At 43.1% G+C, this 16,951-nt stretch overlaps 1 protein-coding gene across 1 annotated transcript in view; it reads right to left on the bottom strand.

Annotated features, from left to right (window-relative positions):
- Positions 1 to 15,315, bottom strand: part of LOC141134916 (CD209 antigen-like protein C) — a 68,430-nt gene extending 53,115 nt beyond the window's left edge. Inside the window, exons 1-2 of the mRNA XM_073624349.1 lie at positions 15,199 to 15,315; positions 8,679 to 8,759 (exon numbers count right to left, since the gene is read on the bottom strand). Of these exons, the coding sequence (XP_073480450.1) occupies positions 8,679 to 8,759; positions 15,199 to 15,232 (115 nt within the window). The 5' untranslated portion in view covers positions 15,233 to 15,315. The remainder of the gene's footprint in view (positions 1 to 8,678; positions 8,760 to 15,198) is intronic.
- Between the last annotated feature and the right edge of the window lie 1,636 nt (positions 15,316 to 16,951).

Raw genomic sequence — 16,951 nt, 5'->3', positions numbered from 1 at the left:
ACAAATCCAGACAATCACATTCTCTGATTTTTAAAAGAATTTATTTGCAAATTATGGTGGAAAATAAGTATTTGGTCAATATCAAAAGTTCATCTCAATACTTTGTTAAATATCCTTTGTTGTAGGGGTGCGCATCTTCACTCGCCTCGCCATTCGATTTGATTACAACTATCCCATCCACGATTCACGATGCATCACGATTAATACCCAAGTGTCCATGGTTATTTTTTTAGAAGAGAATCTAGAGAATAAAATGGCGATTGTTGCAATATTTTATGTCACACACAGTATTATTTATTTGTGCAGCGGTCTTTTAAACGCAACTTTTTCTGGAAAAAGACACTTTCATGAATTTAAAAAAAATAAAACCGCAAAGTTAGCCCAATCTTTTTGTATAATGTGAAAGATGATGTTATGCCGAGTAAATAGATACCTAACATGTCATGCTTTAAAATTGCACACACTCGTGGAATGGCGACAAACTAACGGTACCTAAAAATCTCCATAGGCGACACTTTAAAAAAAAAAAATAAAGGTTACCACAGGTTAGAGTTACAGAGGAGGTTTAGTGCTTGTACGATTGCTCTCGTGGGTTGCCTGCATACGTTACATGTCATTACAGAGACATCTAGGTTCTTCCAGTTCTAACGCTATTTACAGTCTTTTATTGGCACTCTTGAAAAAGTCATTATGGCTGTCTAATTGAGGACAAGTATTAACCACTTAAGGACCAGCCTCGTTTTGGATTTTAGGTGTTTACATGTTTAAAACTGTTTTTTTTGCTAGAAAATTAATTAGAACCCCCAAACATTATATATGTTTTGTTTCTAACACCCTAGAGAATAAAATGGCGGTTGTTGCAATACTTTTTTTTGCACCGTATTTGTGCAGCGGTCTTATAAGCGCACTTTTTTTGGAAAAAATTCACTTTTTTGAATAAAAAAATAAGACAACATTAAATTTAGCCTAATTTTTTTTTTTATTGTGAAATATAATGTAAATTGATACCCAACATGTCAGGCTTCAAAATTGCGCCCGCTCGTGGAATGGCGTCAAACTTTTACCCTCAAAAATCTCCATAGGCGACGTTTAAAAAATTCTACAGGTTGCATGTTTTGCGTTACAGAGGAGGTCTAGGGCTAGAATTATTGCTCTTGCTCTACCGGTCGCTGCGATACCTCACATGTTTGGTTTGACCACCGTTTTCATATGCGGGCGCTACTCGCATATGCGTTCGCTTCTGCGCGCAAGCTCGTCGGGACGGGGTTTTTTTTTTTTTTTAATTATTTTTATTATTTATTTTACATTATTTTATTTTTTTTTACACTGTTTTTAAAAAAAAAATGGTGTCACTTTTATTCCTATTACAAGGAATGTAAACATCCCTTGTAATAGAAAAAAGCATGACAGGTCCTCTTAAATATGAGATCTGGGGGTCAAAAAGTCCTCACATCTCATATTTACACTAAAATGCAATAAAAAAAAAAAGTAATTTAAAAAAAATGACATTTAAAAAAATGTGCCTTTAAGAGGCGTGGGCGGAAGTGACGTTTTGACGTCGCTTCCGCCCAGCAGTGTCATGGAGACGAGTGGGCGCCATCTTTGCCTCACTCGTCTCCAGGCACAGAACGGAGATGGATGCGATCGCCTCCGCCGCAACCGACAGCTCCGGTAAGCAGCGGAGGGCACCGGATCGCGGCGGGAGGAGGGGGCCCCTCTCCCGCCACCGATAAAAGTGATCTAGTGATCTCGTGGCGAATCCGCCGCAGGGACAACCTTTATCAGAAAGCTGGCTGCCGCACGAAAACGGGAATACCAGGGTTATGGCAGCTAGCTGCTGCCATAACAACGGTTTCCCCCTTCAAAGTTTGGACGTACATCGTCGTGCGGCAGTCCGGAAGTGGTTAATCACACTGATTAACCTTATATGCTGTGACCATTAATCTCCAAAGGAGCCTCTCTTACACAGATTTTTAATACCTTCCATATTTTGTGCTCAGAAAACGTACAAGGTATTTGAGGATCAGTTACAGTGCCTTGCGAAAATATTCACCCCCCTTGGCATTTTTCGTGTTTTGTTGCCTCACAACCTGGAATTAACATGGATTGTTTGAGGATTTGTATCATTTAATTTATAGAACATGTCCACAACTAGGGATGAGCCGAACACCTCCCCTGTTCGGTTCGCACCAGAACATGTGAACAGGAAAAAAGTTTGCTCGAACACGCGAACACCGTTAAAGTCTATGGGACATGAACATGAATAATCAAAAGTGCTAATTTTAAAGGCTTATATGCAATTTATTGTCATAAAAAGTGTTTGGGGACCCGGGTCCTGCCCCAGGGGACATGGATCAATGCAAAAAAAAGTTTTAAAAAGGGCTTTTTCAGGAGCAGTGATTTTAATAATGCTTAAAGTCAAACAATAAAAGTGTAATATCCCTTTAAATTTCGTACCTGGGGGGTGTCTATAGTATGCCTGTAAAGGGGCGCATGTTTCCTGTGTTTAGAACAGTCTGACAGCAAAATGACATTTCGAAGGAAAAATTCCATTTAAAACTACCCGCGGCTATTGCATTGCCGACAATACACATAGAAGTTCATTGATAAAAACGGCATGGGAATTCCCCACAGGGAAACCCCGAACCAAAATAAAAAAAAAAAAATGACGTGGGAGTCCCCCTAAATTCCATACCAGGCCATTCAGGTCTGGTATGGATATTAAGGGGAACCCCGGCCAAAAAAAAAAAAAAAAAATTACGTGGGGTCCCCCCAAAAATGCATACCAGACCCTTATCCGAGCACGCAACCTGGCAGGCCGCAGGAAAAGAGGGGGGACGAGAGTGCGGCCCCCCCCTCCTGAACCGTACCAGGCCACATGCCCTCAACATTGAGAGGGTGCTTTGGGGTAGCCCCCCAAAACACCTTGTCCCCATGTTGATGAGGACAAGGGCCCCATCCCCACAATCCTAGCCGGTGGTTGTGGGGGTCTGCGGGTGGGGGGCTTATCAGAATCTGGAAGCCCCCTTTAACAAGGGGACCCCCAGATCCCGCCCCCCCTGTGTGAAATGGTGAGGGGGTACTTACCCCTACCATTTCACTAAAAAACTGTCAAAAATGTTAAAAATTACAAGAGACAGTTTTTGACAATTCTTTTATTTAAATGCTTCTTCTTTCTTCTATCTTCCTTCATCTTCTTCTGGTTCTTCTGGCTCTTCTGGTTCTTCCTCCAGCGTTCTCGTCCAGCATCTCCTCCGCGGCGTCTTCTATCTTCTTCTCCTCGGGCCGCTCCGCACCCATGGCATGGGGGGAGGCTCCCGCTCTTCTCTTCATCTTCTTCTTCATCCTCTTCTCTTCTTCCTTCTTCTCTTCTTCTCTTCTTCATTTTCTTCTCTGGCCCGCTCCGCACCCATGCTGGCATGGAGGGAGGCTCCCGCTGTGTGACGGCGTCTCCTCGTCTGACGGTTCTTAAATAACGGGGGGCGCGGCCTCCCGGTGACCCCGCCCCCCTCTGATGCACGGTGACTTGACGGGACATCCCTGTGACGTCACGGGGAATGCCACAGAGAAGTCCCGTCCTGAAGGGTCTGGTATGGAATTTAGGAGGAACCCCACGTCATTTTTTTTTTAAATTTTGGCCGGGGTTCCCCCTAATATCCATTCCAGACCTGAAGGGCCTGGTATGGAATTTTTGGTTCGGGGTTTCCCTGTGGGGAATTCCCATGCCGTTTTTATCAATGAACTTCTATGTGTATTGTCGGCAATGCAATAGCCGCGGGTAGTTTTAAATGGGTTTTTTCCTTTGAAATGTCATTTTGCTGTCAGACTGTTCTAAACACGGGAAACATGCGCCCCTTTACAGGCATACTATAGACACCCCCCAGGTATGAAATTTAAAGGGATATTACACTTTTATTGTTTGACTTTAAGCATTATTAAAATCACTGCTCCTGAAAAAACGGCCGTTTTTAAAACTTTTTTTTGCATTGATTCATGTCCCCTGGGACAGGACCCAGGTCCCCAAACACTTTTTATGACAATAACTTGCATATAAGCCTTTAAAATGAGCACTTTTGATTTCTCCCATAGACTTTTAAAGGGTGTTCTGCGGCATTCGAACTTGCCGCGAACACCCCAAATTGTTCGCTGTTCGGCGAACTTGCGAACAGCCAATATTCGATTTGAACTCGATGCTCATCCCTACCCACAACTTTGAAGCTTTTTTTATTTTTTATTGTGAAGCAAAAAACAAATAGGACAAAATAACAGAAAAAGTAAATGTGCATAACTATTCACCCCCCTAAAAGTCAATACTTTGTAGAGCCACCTTTTGCAGCTATCACAGCTCCAAATCACTTTGGATAAGTCACTATGAGCTTTCCACATCTTACCACTGGGATTTTTGCCCATTCCTTCTTGCAAAACTGCTCCAGCTCCTTCAAGTTGGATGGTTTGCACTTGTGAACAGCAATCTTTAAGTCTGACCACAGATTTTCTATTGGATTGAGGTCTGGGCTTTGACTAGGCCATTCCAACACATTTACATGTTTCCCCTTAAACCATTCAAGTGTTGCTTTAGCAGTGTGTTTGGGGTCATTGTCGTGCTGGAAGGTGAACCTCCGTCCTAGCCTCAAATCACACACAGAGTGGTACAGGTTTTGCTCAAGGATATCCCTGTATTTAGCACCATCCTTCTTTCCCTCAACTACGACCAGTTTCCCAGTCCTGACTGCTGAAAAACATCCCCACAGCATGATGCTGCCACCACCATGCTTCACTGTGGGGATGGTGTTCTTTGGGTGATGTGATGTGTTGGGTTTGCACCAGACATTGCGTTTTCTTTGATGGCCAAAAAAGTTAAATTTTAGTCTTATTAGACCAGAGCACCTTCCTCTATATATTTTGGGAGTCTCCCACATGCCTTTTCGCAAACTTAAAATGTGCCATTTTGTTTTTTGCTGAAAGTAATGGATTTCTTCTGGACACTCTGCCATAAAGCCCAACTCTATGGAGCGTATGGCTTATTGTTGTCCTATGAACAGATACTCCAGTCTCTGCTGTGGAACTCTGCAGCTCCTCCAGGGTCACCTTAGGTCTCTGTGCTGCCTCTCTGATTAATGCCCTCCTTGCCCGCTCCATGAGTTTTGGTGTGCGGCCGTCTCTTGGCAGGTTTGCTGTTGTGCCATGTTCTTTCCATTTGGTTATGATAGATTTGCTGGTGCTCCTAGGGATCATCAAAGATTTTGATATTTTTTTATAACCTAACCCTGACTTGTACTTCTCAACAACATTGTCCCTTACTTGTTTGGAGAGTTCCTTGGTCTTCATGGCAGTGTTTGGTTAGTGGTGCCTCTTGCTTAGGTGTTGCAGCTTCTGGGGCCTTTCAAAAAGGTGTGTCTATGTAATGACAGATCATGTGACACTTAGATTGCACACAGGTGGACATCATTTCACGAATTATGTGACTTCTGAAGGTAATTGGTTGCACCAGAGCTTTTTATGGGCTTCATAACAAACGGGGTGAATACATACGCACATGCCAATTATCAGTTTTTTATTTCTGAAAAATAGTTTTATATGTATATTTTTCTAATTTTACTTCACCAACTTAGACTATTGTGTTCTGATCCATCACATAGAATTCAGATAAAAAAAACATTGAACTAAAGACTGTAATGTAACAAAATAGGTAAAAAGCCAAGGGGTTGAATACTTTTGCAAGGCACTGTAATTTGCTCCAGTTATGAATCCCAGAAGCACATCAGGGTTAAAGACTTAGGAAAGCAAAGCAGCAGTGAGTCAACTTAAAAAGAGGAACTACAGGCTTTTAATTTGTTTCCTATTCACCTACTATTATATAATATGATATCCTGAATAGTAGGTGAATAGGAAACAAATGAAAAGCCTGCAGTTCCTCTTTTTAAGTTGACTCCCTGCTGCTTTGCTTTCCTAAATCTTTAACCCTGATGTGCTTCCGGGCTTCATAACTGGAGCAAATGATCTGATCCTCAGCTTACAGTACTATGTCTGTGTGTGTGTGACAGTCAGCATCTCTTCTCTTGTGTAATGTTGTTGTGAATGTTGTACCTGTCTGATGATGATGATGACGGCGACTGTCTCCTCTCCTGCCCCCTATGTGATGAGACAAGCATGGCCTGGCTCGCTCGGTCTCTCTCCCAGTTTTGCTCCTGCAGCTGCTGCGTGTGACTTGATGAGTGGGGTGAACGGCGGACGGTCTCCCCTGGCCCGTGGGCAGTGCAGTTCACGCTGCACACCGTGATACACAGTAGTGTATTGTCTGTGACTGGCACTGGCCGAGGAGCAAATCTGAGCGTGAGCTCTGGGGACCGGGACTGGAGTCGGGGAACACGTGTCATCTCCTCTCCTCTGTCTCGCGACACACACACAGGGCAGCCGGGGATGACGTCAGCGGGAATAAAACGGCATGAAAACTTCGGCTGTTTTCGGCTCCACTCGGAGGCAGGGCATGGCGCGGCGGCACGACGCGAGGATGACGTCATGATTAATCGATTTCTTAAAGCTGTAGCATCGATGCCGCATCGTGGACAGCCGAATCCCGATGCATCGATGTTGCGATTAATTTCGACACCCCTACTTTGTTGGCAATGACAGATTTCAAACGTTTTCTGTAAGTCTTCACAAGGTTGTCACACACTGTTGCTGGTCTGTTGGCCCATTCCTCCATGCAGATACCCTTTAGAGCAGTGATGTTTTGGGGCTGTCGCTGAGCAACACGGACCTTCAACTCCCTCCAAAGGTTTTCTATGGGGTTGAGATCTGGAGACTGGCTAGGCTAGTCCCGGACCTTGAAATGCTTCTTACGAAGCCACTCCTTCGTTGCCCGGGCAGTGTGTTTGGGATCATTGTCATGCTGAAAGACCCAGCCACGTTTCATCTTCAATGCCCTTGCTGATGGGAGGAGGTTTGCACTCAAAATCTCACGATACATGACCCCATTCATTCTTTCATGTACACGGATCAGTCGTCCTGTTCCCTTTGCAGAGAAACAGCCCCAAAACATGATGTTACCACCCCCATGCTTCACAGTACGTATGGTGTTCTTTGGTTGCAACTCAGCATTCTCTCTCCTCCAAACACGACGAGTTGTGTTTCTACCAAACAGTTCTACTTTGGTTTCATCTGACCATATGACATTCTCCCAATCCTCTTCTGGATGATCCAAATGCTCTCTAGCAAACCTCAGACGGGCCCGGACATGTACTGGCTTAAGCAGGGGGACACGTCTGGCACTGCAGGATCTGAGTCCCTGGTGGCGTAGTGTGTTACTGATGGTAGCCTTTGTTACGTTGGTCCCAGCTCTCTGCAGGTCATTCACTAGGTCCCCCCATGTGGTTCTGGGATTTTTGCTCACCGTTCTTGTGATCATTTTGACCCCATGGGGTGAGATCTTGCGTGGAGCCCCAGATCGAGGGAGGTTATCAGCGGTCTTGTATGTCTTCCATTTTCTAATTACATAGTTACATAGTAGGTGAGGTTGAAAAAAGACACACGTCCATCAAGTCCAACCTATGTGTGTGATTATGTGTCAGTATTACATTGAATATCCCTGTATGTTGTGGTCATTCAGGTGATTATCTAATAGTTTCTTGAAGCTATCAATGCTCCCCGCTGAGACCACCGCCTGTGGAAGGGAATTCCACATCCTTGCCGCTCTTACAGTAAAGAACCCTCTACGTAGCTTAAGGTTAAACCTCTTTTCTTCTAATTGTAATGAGTGGCCACGAGTCTTATTAAACTCTCTTCTGCGAAAAAGTTTTCTCCCTATTGCGGGGTCACCAGTACAGTATTTGTAGATTGAAATCATATCCCCTCTCAAGCGTCTCTTCTCCAGAGAGAATAAGTTCAGCGCTCGCAACCTTTCCTCATAACTAAGATCCTCCAGACCCTTTATTAGTTTTGTTGCCCTTCTTTGTACTCGCTCCATTTCCAGTACATCCCTCCTGAGGACTGGTGCCCAGAACTGGACAGCATACTCCAGGTGCGGCCGGACCAGAGTCTTGTAGAGCGGGAGAATTATCGTTTTATCTCTAGAGTTGATCCCCCTAATTATTGCTCCCACAGTTGATTTCTTCACACCAAGCTGCTTGCCTATTGCAGATTCAGTCTTCCCGGCCTGGTGCAGGTCTACAATTTGGTTTCTGGTGTCCTTCGATAGCTCTTTGGTCTTCACCATAGAGGAGTTTGGAGTGTGACTGTTTGAGGTTGTGGACAGGTGTCTTTTATACTGATAACAAGTTCAAACAGGTCCCATTAATACAGGTAATGAGTGGAGGACAGAGGAGCCTCTTAGAAGAAGATACAGGTCTGTGAGAGCCAGAAATCTTGATTCATTGTAGGTGACCAAATACTTATTTTCCACCATAAGTTGCAAATAAATTCTTTCAAAAACCACACAATGTGATTGTCTGGATTTGTTTCCACATTTTGTCTCTCATAGTTGAGGTATACCTATGATGACAATTACAGGTTGAGGTATACCTATGATGACAATTACAGGCCTCTCTCATCTTTTTAAGTGGGAGAACTTGCACAATTGGTGGCTGATTAAATACTTTTTTTGCCCCACTGTATGTCCTATAAATGGAGACTCGGGTCCTCAGCTGATGAAGAAGATACCCCTTATTATAATAACTTACCTTTGGCTTTTTCTGTCTTCTTTAACCTCCGCACATTGAGATTATTCACATTGACATACCCACCGTCCACATGAGATTGTCCTGAAGAGGAACATAGACATTCATATAAGATACCTAGGGAGGCAGTGCAATGCAATTCAGATATAACGGTGCTCTGAGAGTGAAAATTATACGTCAACATCTTTTTTTTTTTTCTTGGCGAAACAACGTGCCTGAGCTGATGGCTCCCATGTTCTATTTCAAAAGCTGCTTTACACATCATCATTCCTCCTGAGACTCAGTCTGTCTAGACAGTATGGTCATTTGCCTGAATTGGCACCATCCACAGGCAGCTTCAGTTTTCATTCAATAAGACACACAAGTTAAAGTGTTACTAAACCCAGGAGCTTGCAATCACTATATCTGGGTCTCCCACAGCATACAGAACATTAAAATGCAATCATTTTAGTAAATATAAACTGCTAATTACCTTTTCCTACCAGCAGTTAGAGCATTTTTGTGACTTCTATCATGTGTCTGGTTAAAGCGTGTAGGAGGAGTTTTCATTCTCCACTGACTGTTCTATGAGGCTGTGGGACCCCCGACCCTCTGTTTGGACAATGCTGATTGACCATGTGCTAATCACATGCACCCCCCCCCAAAAAAAAACCACAATACATACCAGACTGAGCATGTGCACAGTGCTCCCAAGGCTCTGTTCTATCAGCAGATAGATTGGGGACAGTAGAAGGGGAGGATCAGAGAAGACAGGATCAAACAGCCTTTTTACACAATGTGCAGGATTAACCCTTTAGGTTCCACCTAAAGCTTTACTACATATCCTCAAAACAATAGTGCACTGTCCCTTTAAAAATAAATCTTGCATTGACACCAATACATAAAGTGCAAACAAAGGCAATGTGCAAATAAGTAACAATATGGACCTTGAATGTCCCCTATACAAAGTATAAAGTGCAAACAGAGGCAATGTGCAAATAAACATTGTGCAAATGACCAGTGATATGGACCTTGAATGTCCCCTATACAGGATTCCAAATAACGACATGCAAGCAATACAGCAAAAACAGTATAATAATATTCAATAAATCAAATAATAGTCCATATATGTGAAAAGTGCTCGATGTGCAGTATGATCTCAAAATGCTAAAGTGCTCAGAGGTACTCCTTTAAAGAAGATGGCCGCTTACCAAACTGTAGAGACTCATAGCAAACAAACTGAAAAAAAAAACATCAATTGCAGCCACTGTGCCCATCAAACGCCGTCACTGTGCCCATCAAATGCAGCCACTGTTCCATCAAACGCAGCCACTGTGCCCATCAAATGCCACCACTGTGCCCATCAAACGCAGCCACTGTGCCCATCAAACACAGCCACTGTGCCATAAAACGCAACCACTGTGTTCCATCAAACGCAACCACTGTGCTCATCAAACGCCACTACTGTGCCCATCAAATGCAGCCACTGTGCCCATCAAATGCCGCCACTGTGCCCATCAAACGCAGCCACTGTGCCCATCAAACGCAGCCACTGTGCCATCTAACACAGCCACTGTGCCCATCAAATGCAGCCACTGTGCCCATCAAAGGCAGCCACTGTGCCACAAAATGCAGCCACTGTGCCTATCAAATGCCACCACTGGCGCCCGTGACTCCTCAGCACACAGCACTGTTGCATACACTGATCTCCCTGATGCAGATGGAGAAGAAATATCCCCCCCAGCTGATCCCCCTCACCTCCACAATCATACTCGGTCAGCAACAGTCCTGCTAAAGCGCGGATGCGCTTGGATTCTGTACTGCAGCACCCTGAGGTAAGCCCTGCTATAGACACTCTCCTCACACAGCAGGCCCAGCCATGCCCTATAGCAGCGTTTCCTACATCTAACATGCCGGTTCTTGATACAACTATGAAGGAGATGCTTATGTCGCTTCATAGCTCGCTGTATACTGACATTTTCTCCATGTTCAGAAAATTTAAAGATGAAATGTCTTTTATTGATCAGAAAGTTGATCATATTGAACAACATATGAATGTCATGACTGAAACGGTTAAAGACCTGGTCGATGCACACGATCACACCCGAGATGAACAACACTGGGTCAGAGCCAAGATGGCGGACCTCAAAGACAGGTCCAGATGAAACAATGTCAAAATAAGAGGCATACCTGAAGCTATTTTACCACATGATCGCAACACCTATGCCAGGAAGTTAATAGCTACACTACTGCCTGACCTGTCCCCGATGGAAACTATCATCGACCGCATCCACCGCTTTCCTAAACCTCCACATCTCCCAGCCAGTGTACCTAGAGATGTTTTGATGCAAATCCATTTCTATCATGCAAAAGACATGCTTCTAGCCAAAGGAAGACATCTGGGACAACTCCCAGCACCATACGCAAAACTACAATTGTATGCGGATATTTCCCAATACACTCGCCAGAAGAGGCGCCAGTTGAATACCATCACCAAACCTCTCAACAACCATAAGATCCCCTACCAATGGGGATTCCCGACCAAACTCATTGTGACCAAAAATGGGGTGAAGCATATTATCAATACTGTTGAAGAAGGAATTCAAATGCTACGCACTTGGGGAATTATTCCTGAAGTAGACTCACTAACAAGCCCAAACCACCATGAGAAGGAACACAACTCTAACACCAGCCGTCCTACAACTCCTGAAAACTCAGTACCAGGTTATTGGTGCCATCACACCCACATAAGATGTACACGTAATGCATTCTGTCTCGGTGCCTGCTTGCAGCAGATAGTTCACAAACTTTCACCGTCAAAAACACCAGCAGTTCCAAAACACATCCACATAGCTGAGACATCACTGACGCCTTCTCTGCTCCTATCTTTGGATGTAAAGAAGGCTTTCGACAGGGTCCACCAGGCCTATCTCAAGGTGACCCTCTGCAAGTTTGGATTTGAGGGAAACATTCTGTTGGCCATACTAGCATTATATTCAACCCCTACTGCCCAAGTCTACACTTCTGAAATGCTATCCAAACCATTCAAAATTACTAACGGAACCCGACAAGATGCTCTCTTTCACCACTTATCTTGAATCTCACAATGGAACCTCTCGCAGAACATATAAGAACAAACCTGGTAATCACTGGATTCAAAATAGGATCTACTGAACGCAAAATTAACCTGTTTGCTGACGACGTGATAATTACGATCACTAACCCTCTATCTTCCCTGGCTTCGATACATCAACTGTTACGCATGTTTGGTACAATATCGTAATATAAGGTAAACGAAAACAAATCCTATATACTAGACCTAGGATTAGATGCAGTGACTAGTAGTCTACTTAGAAACAACTTTACTTATCCCTGAGGAGACAAGGGGATTACATATCTAGGTATCACCCTTACTAAATCAACAGAAAGTCTATTTGCTGCTAACTACACAGAAGCCAAACAAATGCTTCTAAGGCCGCATACACATGAGCAGACTTTTCGGCAACAAAAGTCCGACGGCCATTCCGGCGGACTTTCGTCAGACTTTTGACGGACTTCCGAAGGAACTTTTGAACGAAGGACTTGCCTACACAAGATCACACCAAAGTCCGACGGATTTGTACATGATGACGTACGACCGGACTAAAATAAGGAAGTTGATAGCCGGTAGGCAATAGGCAGTCCGGTCGAAAAGTCGAAAAGTCCACTCGTGTGTACACTGCATAAGAGAAACAACCAAACTTTCCAAACATGAATTCTCCTGGTCAAGACGTCTGGCAGCATTTAAAATGCCAGTCCTACCCAAACTACTGTACATATTCAGAACAGTACCATTACCACTTTCTCACACCTACATACACTCACTCCAATCCATAATAAGTCAATACATGTGGCAAAGGAAGAAACCCAGAAGAAGTCACGCCAAACTTATCAAACATAGATCGGTAGGGGGAATGGGATACATTGATATAAAAGACTACTACCTAGCTACTATACTCTCCCAGGAAATAATCTTATAGATTGGTTATTCAGCACTACCTGATAAAAGTATATATATAAGGGCGCTCTGAATGAATGGACTAGGCAGAAAATGTCTTTAAAATAGTCTGTTATAAAAACAATTAAGATGATCCAATGTGTGTGTATATGTCTCTTCAGCACTCAGGGCTGCGCTTGCAGAGAGGAGCGATCTCTAAAAGACAGACAAAAACAGAAAGGCGCCCCTAAGTGCAGAATTTAAAACTTTTAATGTCCCCAAAAAGGGTTAAAAACACTTACAGGATCTGCAATGAATGAAAGCATATCGCATGTACATAAAACAAGTGATCCGGCATAGGGGAGGTCCCCAGTGTGTTGTAAACTCTCAATAATGTCAATGTATGGCAGCGAAAGATCCCAGGGTGACCCGCAGATGGACGTCTTAGGGCTCTGGAGACACTGATAGAACAATCAAGCCATCAGGATCAGCAAGGAACAGAGGATCCCGGAAGTGACATCAACAACAGGGGGGGGGGGGGGGCGACAACCAGCGTGGACCGCAAGCCGGAAACCGGAAGTAGTCATCAAAATGGGGACGCGTTTCGGAACTTCTGATTGGTTCCTTCATCAAGCCGATGACTACACACTTGCCCTGGTATAACTATTTATAATCTGTGGGTGGGACCATGGGCGGGAGTGAAAAGAGGAATTGATACAAACGTTCTCACGGGTATACAAACATATATGATCAGGGAATAAGACGTAGAAAACAACATGAGATAAAATAAGACCTTAGGCAAGGGGAAGTGAAAACAATTATAACGAAAGGAGAAGCAACAAATAAATATCGGTGAAGCCAGACTGTCAGCGGAACCTGCACATCAATATGATGTAAACCACTGCAGCAAGGTTACACACTCGCTAATGACAATGTCGGTGTTATGGAAAGGAGAAAAAGGCCTTATTTCTTAAACAGCACTAGAATGGATGATAAAAATAAAAACAAAATAAATTAAAAATAAGAATAAATAAATAAATAAATAAATAAAAATAAAAAATAAAAATAAATTATTGAAAAAATGGTCAGTATAATAAGGGCATGTGGGTATATATAAGCATACGTGCATACCTATAGGTATATGTGCACGAAAAATCGCAAGTAAGTTATAAATATATATGTATCCAAAGTGCCAAATTGTGTATGCACACAATTGCAGGTAAGAGATATATATATATATATATATATATATATATATATATATATATATATATATATATATATATATATATATATATATATATATATGTATATATATCCACAGTGCCAAATTAAGAATCTGTCTAGATTCAAGAATAAGATCTAAGAATAAGATTCAAAAATAAGATCTAATTTAATTCATACAGAAATAATAATATTATTTGATTTATTGAATATTATTATACTGTTTTTGCTGTATTGCTTGCATATCATTGTTTGGAATCCTGTATAGGGGACAATCAAGGTCCATATCACTGGTCATTTGCACAATGTTTATTTGCACATTGCCTCTTTCTGCACTTTATACTTTGTATAGGGGACATTCAAGGTCCATATTGTTGTTTATTGGCACATTGCCTTTGTTTGTACTTAATGTATTGATTGCAATGTAAGATTTATTTTTAATGGGACAGCGCACTATTGTTTTGAGGATTTGCTAGTTTGCCCGGTGTCAGGAATATATAGGCTACAGAAGTAACATCAGGTTTATTTTATTTAAACCTTTTTTAAACCTTGTTTTAGGATGCACCGAGCACAATAATTTCCTTTACATAAATGCTTTACTGCGTATACAGACTGATTTTACTGTGGTGGGTTTAGTAACACTTTAAATTCAATACAATTGCCCTTCAATTGCAGTACAAAGGATATTTTTCAAGTCTTCTGAAGTGTAAGAAGACAACCAGCCAACATTCGGCCCGTGTGTAAGGCAGCCAGGCCGACCTAAGCAGGCCAAATGCTTGGAAAGGGGTTTGCCGATTGGCATCCAAGCAGTCCCCCTGTTAGAGCACAATAGTTCAGCAGGGGAGATTACTGTACTAACATTGGATTGGATTGGACTCCACCCAAGCTATTCAGTTTTTTCTGTTTTGTTTTTGTTCAGCCTTCTGGGCTGAATTAAAAAACTGATAGTGTGTACTAAGCTTAACACTGACTGAGGGAACATGGAAGAAACATGGAGGGACAATCTAGGACTGAAGTAACCAGCACTAAACAGAATGGAGAAACCAAAATCATATAGTAGGCAAGTTGTAGTGGCCCTAAACCTTCACTATATATCAGCAATCTCCAGAAAAAATAATAACATAATGCAGTTCAGTACAACAAATAAAAAATACATATAAGAAGGACAGAACAGCTCGTATGAAGGGATCAGCTCTGGATCAACTGTGGGTATAGAGTACAAACCGAAGGGGAACAGATAAGAGAAGTGAATTTCTTACATACCCCTTAAGGATAATAAATGTTATTTTGGCAGGATTCCTCCCCCCCTTTGACGATTCATCAATCATCAGATCTAGGACCTACCTGGCTCCATCTCTAGATTTTCAGGTCCCACCATTGCACGCCGCGGACAAACACAATTCCAACCACCGCACAATCTGCGTCTTCAAAATCTGTTCTTCTTTTATTTATAATGTTGTTAAAAGAAGATGTTTCCCTATTCTGGGGAACCATTCTAGTTCTAGGAACATAAAATGTCACTATAAAGGGGAAGTGCTCAGAGTTCTGCAATATTCTCTATCTTGTTACACAACTCTCTGACCACTCAAGAACACGTTATTTAGTCTCAGTGGTCCCTGGCCTCTCTTCGATTTATAATACATCAGCGTGTATTATTCCTCATTAAAAATATGATTTAATCTGAATATGAATTGTTTTGTTCAAGTGTGGACCGTCACTTCAAGCTGGTCACATTGTGACTTCAAGGGTGACGCAAAAAAAGGGCGGGGGGCGGGCACTGGAGCAGAGTAATGCCCACAGAGACAGGGGTGTCCACAGAGGCTGCATAACCCTATTTTTGCCCAAATATTTTCAGCGGCTGATATATCGGTGCATCCCTAACAATTAGTTTAAAAAACGTAAATGTATTTCTTTAATCCTACATCACGGGACACAGAGCCATAGTAATTACTATGTGGGTTATAGTCCACCTTCAGGTGCTGGACACTGTCACACCCTAAACAGGAAGTTGCCTCCCTATATAACCCCACCCACTACTGGGAGTACCTCAGTTTTTTCGCCAGTGTCTAAGGTGTTGGTCATGAGTGAAGATGTGCTTCATTCCCTTGCTGGGGCTAGCTATGCAGTTGGATCCTTTCAAAGTGTCTTTTAGGCCTAATTGAATGGTACCTGGGCCTAGTATCCAAAGAAATGAGGTTTTGCCTGTAACGCTTCTCTTTTTAGAGAGCTGGACCCCTGGATCCAGTACTTTTGGTATTAACGCCATAAAGTTTTACAGGTGGGGTGCTTTTTACAGGTCCAGGATTGTGGGTTCCCCGAGGGTACCCGGTTCCAGAAGGTTTGTTAACCTACTGTGAAGGGTGAAGATTGGGTCTGTTGGTTTTACCACAGAAAACCCTGTGGCGGGAAAGGTAAGTGGAGTTTTTCTAAGGAACTTTTTAATTTTCTTATGAAATGTCTCCTTTAAAGTAAATGTTGTCACCACTGGGGGCTGTATGGAGCACGTACCTTCTCATGCTTTGCTCAGAGTCACGCTGTGTCACAGAAGCAGCAGACTTTTTTCCTCCGGCTAGCAGTCAGACCTCCGGTAAGTTTGTGGGGTTTTGCTTCCTCCAGACACCCCCACCTGAGCTGAACCCTTCCCCTCTTCAAGAGGCTGAGTATAAGGGAGAACTGAAAACGATCGGCAATGACATTTTCTTCCACCGCCTCTACACAGCGGCGGCTTCCAGGTCTCCTCCACGCCATCCCTCCCTCATTCAGCCGATCCCGTCGGATCAGAGGCCTGTGCTTGTGCGGGAAAACTCTCTTTTTTTTAACAGAAAGGAGGGGGGAGACGCGATGCGACGGTGGGGGCGGGGCTTAGTGTGGCGTTGGCGTCCTCCAACGCGAAAGTGTGTTTTTAAAAAAAAAAGAAAAACTCCATTTATGCTGGCTGCAAAATTGTCGGAGAGACATAAGAGCAAAGGATAGCATGAAAGAGGTTTTGGCGATACAGGCATTTCCTTTTTGACACATTTACTATTTTGCATCAGGCTGAGCATTAATAGCAGCAGCAGTAGCTGGACTATTGCTCAAGTGGATGCAATTTCTTCTG

This window comes from Aquarana catesbeiana, linkage group LG03 (genome assembly GCF_042186555.1).
Source record: "Aquarana catesbeiana isolate 2022-GZ linkage group LG03, ASM4218655v1, whole genome shotgun sequence".
Lineage (NCBI taxonomy): Eukaryota > Metazoa > Chordata > Amphibia > Anura > Ranidae > Aquarana > Aquarana catesbeiana.
The sequence above is the reverse complement of the archived record's forward strand: the minus strand, read 5'-3'. Positions and strand labels throughout refer to the sequence as shown.